This window comes from Apteryx rowi, unplaced genomic scaffold (assembly GCF_003343035.1).
Source record: "Apteryx rowi isolate R43461 unplaced genomic scaffold, aptRow1 scaffold_3, whole genome shotgun sequence".
NCBI lineage: Eukaryota > Metazoa > Chordata > Aves > Apterygiformes > Apterygidae > Apteryx > Apteryx rowi.
This window is the reverse complement of record NW_020449418.1, coordinates 6,762,415-6,768,583: the sequence shown is the minus strand read 5'-3', so window position 1 is coordinate 6,768,583 and position 6,169 is coordinate 6,762,415. Positions and strand designations below refer to the sequence as shown.

The 6,169-nt window shown below is 64.1% G+C and overlaps 2 protein-coding genes across 2 annotated transcripts in view; one reads left to right on the top strand and one right to left on the bottom strand.

The window, feature by feature from the left end:
- The first annotated feature begins 345 nt into the window (after positions 1-345).
- BORCS7 (BLOC-1 related complex subunit 7) overlaps positions 346-6,169 on the top strand; it is a 10,277-nt gene continuing 4,453 nt past the window's right edge. Inside the window, exon 1 of the mRNA XM_026069739.1 lies at positions 346-973. Coding sequence (XP_025925524.1) covers positions 917-973 — 57 coding nt within the window. The 5' untranslated portion in view covers positions 346-916. The remainder of the gene's footprint in view (positions 974-6,169) is intronic.
- On the bottom strand, positions 984-6,160 carry LOC112967993 (steroid 17-alpha-hydroxylase/17,20 lyase). Its single transcript, XM_026069737.1, has 8 exons — positions 5,850-6,160; positions 5,209-5,347; positions 3,692-3,921; positions 3,388-3,474; positions 3,072-3,281; positions 2,762-2,931; positions 2,577-2,680; positions 984-2,323 (listed from the first exon to the last, which is right to left on the bottom strand). Exons 1-8 carry the CDS (start codon positions 6,153-6,155, stop codon positions 2,055-2,057), a joined length of 1,515 nt encoding a protein of 504 aa, XP_025925522.1. The 5' UTR covers positions 6,156-6,160; the 3' UTR covers positions 984-2,054.

The following is a 6,169-nucleotide window of genomic DNA, read 5'->3' as shown; positions in this document are numbered from 1 at the left end:
CACCTCCGCCGTGGGTCAGTGCCGTGCTGAGACCCCCAGCTGTTCGCCGCCGTGGTGAGCACGGCCAAGCCCCAGGGAGACGAGGGAGGGGGCCGGCTCCATCCCAGGGGACCAGGCAAAAACCCCTGCCCTGGGGGGGCCTCTGCCCCTGTGTCAAGCCACGATTCAGCAGAACTTTGAACCTGTTTAAAATGTAACTAATGCGGGGTGACTCCTTCTGGGGGCTTCCCATGGCAAATCGTGCTGTACCTGGGGGTCGCTTTGGTTTTCAATCCCCGCTCTAGAAATCATGAGACTCTTAAGGAGATATATATATATATATTTTTTTTTAACTCTAAACCAGGCTTGTTACATGATAAAAGTGAAGTTGTGGCCACGGGTCAAAGGTTCAAAATTGAGAGTTAATTAAAAACTCAACCTCCCGTTTTAAAGCAAAAACATCCTTTTGTTTGCGGTCTCCRCTGACGGTTTGTGACAGTCTGTGTCGGCCGGGCGGTCATTCTGGATAAGCCCGTGTGCCCTTAGAGGCGCTCAGCCCTGCGTGCGTTGCGATTCTTCCTGTAGCACTTCCATAAAATCCTGAACCCCCCCCAAAATAGAGCTGGAGGGGGCAGACACGGCTGGCATTGCACTGGGCTGCAAACGGCCCTTCCTTCGTCCTGCCCTCGTCCTTTGCTGCGTCCTGGGCAGGCTGCAGGGACTCACTTGGCATCAGATACCAGCAATGAGGAGGCTGAGCAAGAGCTGTTTGGTGGCAATTCGAGAGAAAATATAAACTATGAAACACGGAGCAGAAAGTTAGCAGTGAGGAGAGACTGGGTTTTTTGGKTTTTTTTTGTTGTTGTTGTTGGCTTTCCTGCCTGCTAGCAAGAGATAATGTGCAGGGGGGAAATAGGAAGGGGAGGGGAACGCGGAGATGTTGTGCCGGGCTGGAGAGGTTTCCTACAGCGCCAGGGTCGGACCGTGGGCACTGGTGAGTGGAGGGAGCTGGGTTTTCCCTTTGGGCTCCAGCAGCTCCAGCTGCTTTTCCTTTGGGTGCTCGGAGCCACAGCTGCGTCGCTATTTAGTTAAATATTAAGAGGTCGAGTAACAGAGAACCAGAAACCTAATTGCACAGTGCCCCCAACGGCACCACGTTTTACGGCGAGAGCAAACGCGGCCCCTTGCGCTGCAGCGAGGCTGCGCTGCTCCGGGCGGGCAGCCGTGATCCAGCTGGGCGCTGAGCAGCGGCGGCTCGGGGAGAGAGAGGCCACAGCGGCGCAGGGCGAACGGCAGCAGCCCCTGGAGCTCGGCGCTGAGCCCCAGCGCTTGGCCCCGCGCTGGGGGGCTGCTGGGCTCAGACCATGGGGYTTGGGGGCCTCCGGGTGCTCCCCCCCCCCGGAGGGGACCACGCAGCCCCCGGCTCTCCGTGCACCCAGGACGGAGCGGCCTGGCAGGGCAGTGCTGGGGGGACCCGCTGGCACCCGGGGCGTCTCGCTGTGCCGTGGCTGCCGCCGCTCGTGGCTCACGTTCATTCTCCTTGCTCCCAGCTGGGGAAACTGAGGCAGGGGCCACCCGAGTCCCACGCTCGGTCACAACCTCTGAGCAACGCCGGGGGCTTCATCACCCCCCAGGCTGCCCAAGGGGAGGCTTTTCCCCTCCGTTCTCCCACCGGCTGCACGGAGGCGCCTGTCCCTGTGGCTCAGGGGTGTCACTGGACGGGCCCCCCCACCCCACGTCCCCGGGGAGGGCGAGGGGCTGTTCGCGTTAGCAGCCCCCACAGAGGGGCCGGGCAGGGGTGACGTCCTCTCCGCACAGCCCTGCGCTCACAGGAGGTTTTGGGGCTACCGGATGCCTCGGATACCCTCCCACCTCCCCCCGCCCTCCATTGCCTGCCCAAAAAACAGCCAGAGCCGCTGGGTTGGAAATGGATTTATCCAGACAAGCCGCACCCGCGGTGCAGGCAGCACGCGGCTTCCGCGGTCCCACGGTGCCCACCCAGGGCTCCCGGCCGCCCACGCTACGCCCGTCCCGTCCYGTCCCACCTGCCACCCCGCGTCCGGGGCTCAGCCTGGTCACGAGGCCGCCCRCCAGGCCTCCCGCAGCCTGGCCTTCACCCGAAACTTCTGCACCTGCAGCACCACGCCAAACTTGCCCTCCAGCGAGGGCAGGGGCTGGTCCCGGGGGCACTCCAGCGTGAACCTCTGCAGCACCCACGCCAGGAAAAGGAAGAGCTCCATCTTGGCCAGCACTTCGCCCAGGCACACGCGGATCCCGGCCCCAAAGGGCAGGTAGCTGGGCGAGGGCGAATGGATGTGCTGGCCCTGCTCGTCCAGGAAGCGGCCTGCGAGGGAGGAGGCACCGCTGGAGTTAGCAGGGATCTGCTCCCTCCACCTGAGACCTGCCCAAACTCATCTCAAATGTCCCTCCCACGAGCTGCAAGAATGGCCATGCTGGAGCAGTGGCGGCACAAATTCCCCAGCCAGGAGAAAGCGGGGTCCGACCTCCCACCACCGGGCATTTCCCAGGATTAGCCTGGCTCCTCTCCTGCCGTTTCCCCCTCACAACCCATAACGGGCAGGGAGCACACAACCCACCGGGGTTGAACTCCTCGGGCTTGTCCCACTCCTTCTCGTCGTGGTGCACGGACCAGAGGTTGATGACGACCCTGGCGCCCTTGGGGATGGAGTATTCCCCGATGCTGCGGGGCAAAGACAGAGTGAGAGGGTCAGTCCCTCCCACGGCTCTGCCCACATCCTGGGTGCGCCCCGGGCGGTCTCACCTGGTGTCGGCAAGGGACACGTGCGGGATGAGCAGGGGAGACACGGGCCGGATGCGCAGCACTTCACTGATAGTGGCCTCCAGGTAGGGCAGCAGTGGGCGGTCGCTGAGGTGGGGGTGGCGTGCCAGGCCGATTTTCTGGTCCATCTCCTCCTGGATCTTCCTCTGGACCTGAGAGGGGGACAAGGGCAGGGCTTGAGCCTGGAGAAGGGGTTCCCATGTGCATGGGGGCTCCCCATGGCAATGGGGTCCACCCAGTACCACCAGCACATCCCAGGTGGCAATCTGGGCAGCTGGGGCACAGGCCCTACCTCAGGGTAGTGGAGCAAGTAGAGCACAGCCCACTTGAGTACAGTTGTAGTGGTCTCCACGCCAGCCCCGAAGATGTCCCCCACCGTCATGAGCAGGTGGTCATCTGTCAGCAACAGCCCCGGCGCTGAGGGGCTGCCGTTCTCAGCGCTGAGCCTCACTTGCAGGAGGGCATCCATGAGGTCCCTCACGGTGTCGTTGCAGAAGGCTTCCTGCCGTGGGCCACGCGTGAGCCGGGCTGTGCAGGGCACCTGCCCCCACCCCAGGCTCAGCACCCCACGGCTCCCCAGTGTCACCCCCTCCCGGTCCCACCAGCACCTTGTGTTCGGCAAACTTCTGCTGGAGCAGCTGGTCCCTGACCTTGAGGCATCTCTTCAGCAAGGCCAAGTCCTTGTTGGGGAAGATCTAGGGGAGAAAACCGCTGTCACGCAACGGCCTCCAGCTCAGCCAGGTGTCCACAGGCCCATGGACAGCTGCTCTGCACCCACCACAGTATCGGCTCTTGCGGGACACCTGTGCCAGGACCCTCCTAACCCGAAGGGCTCAGGTAGCCCCACCTGCAGGACACATCCCAGCTCCTTGCCCTCTGGGCACCCTTTTAGGTGAGCCCTTCCCYACTCACCTGGAGCCAGGGGAAGATGTCCACCAAACTCTCCTTGGCCACTGTGTCCACGATGCCCTGGCTGTACTCCAGCATGGCCTCGAACTCGGGGTCCCCGCGCCGGTATGAGGAGTTGAAGCAGAGCGAGCAGACCACGTTGGTGACAGCCCGTGTGAGCTCTGGGGCCACATCCAGGGCCATATCCTGTGCAGTGCTGAGCGTCTCACACAGCGATGCAGCCTCCCGGCAGACTGTGGGGCAGGCAAGGGACGGATGTGGGGGTGGTGAGGCCCAAGGCATCACCAAAGGAGCAAGAGGGGGCAGTTTGGGGCTCCTGGGGCAGCTCAGGGCCAGTGCTCATAGGTGCTATGAGATCCCATAAGCAAGTTACCCCAGGGATGCTAAAAGGGGCTACAGCTTATCGCGCCCCTCCACCCATACCCGAAGCTGATAACTCTTCCCTCTTGCCAAACGCTTCCTTGCTTCGGGCTGAAATCTCTCCTGCTGCTCCAGTCCCTCCCCATCCAGCAGCCCAGCTCAGGCCGGGGCTGGGGCTGCGCTGTTTTGCTCCCCCAGAACAACCTCCTTCCCAAACTATCCAGTTCTCAGAGCACTTTGGAGGGGGCTGGGGATGTCTGGCCTCATGCTGACCTCAGGTGATGGTGCTCGTGCTTGTGTCCCTCTGGGAAAGCTCAGTGGGGAGAGCAGCCGGAACCCGGGGCTCCTGGGGTGCCCCTGTGCTCCCCACCCTGCCGAGCTCAAGCAGCCTGCAGAGAGCACCCTCCGGCCGGGGCTGAGCCCAGCAGGGCTGCGAAGGGGCAGAAGGAAGGAGCGGAGAGGACCAGAGCCAGGCAAGGTCTTTATGTGAGGCACAACACTCCCTCCTGGCTGCAGCCAGGAACCCAGGAGTCCGGGACGTTGCGTTTCCCAGCTGTTAGGGAACAGCTCTGCGCATGCCAGGGAGGCAGCGAGCCTCCTCGTGCCTGGCACGCCAGGACACGCACAGGGCATGGACGTGTGGCCAAGCTCATTGCCAGGCTTGGCCTAGCCCCCGCCTGGCTCCGTGCCTCAGTTTCCCCAGCTGTCAATGAGGGAAGCCAAAGCTCTGGTAACACGCAGGACAAAAATGCGTGCGGAGAGGTGTCAGTAAAACATGCGGGAGGGGAGAGAGAAACAGAGCCCCCAGCTAGGCAAACTTGGGGGACACCGAGGGTTTTGGGCTGAGTCTCGGGCCATGGGGCAGGGAGAGGGGGAATGAGCCCCTGGCTGTCACGGGGGTGCCCTGAACCCGCTCACACATCCAAAATTAGTCACCCGTTGGTTCCCGGAGGATCAGGGAGAAAGCAAAACTCCAGCTATGGCCACGTGCAGGAGGGAGACACAAGAAGGATGGAGCTCCCGCAAGCCCCTGCATGGGTGGGGGTGTCCCCGGGGGCCACGGCACCAACCAGCCCCTGTGCCGATGCCCGGCCCCTCTGAGGAGCCGGCTGCTGCCGGCGGGTCCCGGGGGCCACTGGGCAGGCTGGGGAGGCACTTACTGATCTTCTCGAGGGCGAGCGAGCCCTCCCCGAACATGGAGAGGGCCGCGTGCACCAGCTTGCGCTGCAGCTTCCACAGGGGGCCGTAGCTGGCGAAGGCGATGTCCTTGCCCCCCCGTGACAGCAGGTCCGTGGTCACCTGTGCAAGCAAAAGTGCGGCGTCAATACGTCGGATAGGGGTGACACTAGGCGGGGGGGGGGGATGGCTCGGTGCTTCAACCCCTGCTGCCCCCCTCCCAGGGACGGCCTGGGGGTAGTGGTTAGTTTGGGAGGCAAAGCCCAGGTGCTTCGGGGAGCGGTGCTGCAGGATTTGCGGGATCAGTGCTGGGCAGAGCTGGGGTTTGGGGCTCAGGGTGGCTGGCCGTGGCATTTAGGGGTGCAGCGAGGCTGACGCCCTTGCAACCTGGCGGTACAAAGACCCAGGGACAGCGGTGACCCCATGTCCCCAGTGTGCCGAGACGCAGCCAGGCCTGGGGAGGAACAGGCACCCTTGGGATGGAGGATGCGCRGGCTGGGCAGGGTCCCCCGTGGCGGGCAGGGAGAGGGGTCGTCCCCCCTCGATCGCCTTGCTCCTGGGAAAGACGGGCAAAGGAGTCCTCTCCCCGTGACCTTGTCCCAGCTGGGGCACGCGGCCGACTCACRGTGCGGGGCCGTCCGGCGAAGGCCTTGCCCTTCTTCAGCAGCACCTCCTTGGCGTGGCGGTAGCTGTTGACCACGACGACGTAGTGGGAGCCCATCCAGAGGGCGAAGAGGCTGCCGTAGCGGCCCTGCAGGCGCCAGAGGTGCAGGTGGAGCTGGCGGTGGCCGGCCAGCTGCAGCAGGCTGCCCAGGAGCGGCAGGGCCGGCAGGCTGCGGGGCCGCTTCAGCCCCGGGGCGGCACGCCGGCGCGCCAGCCTCCGCGCAGACAGCAGGGCCAGCGCCAGCAGCAGCGCGCCCAGCAGCAGCATGGCGGGGCGGCTGC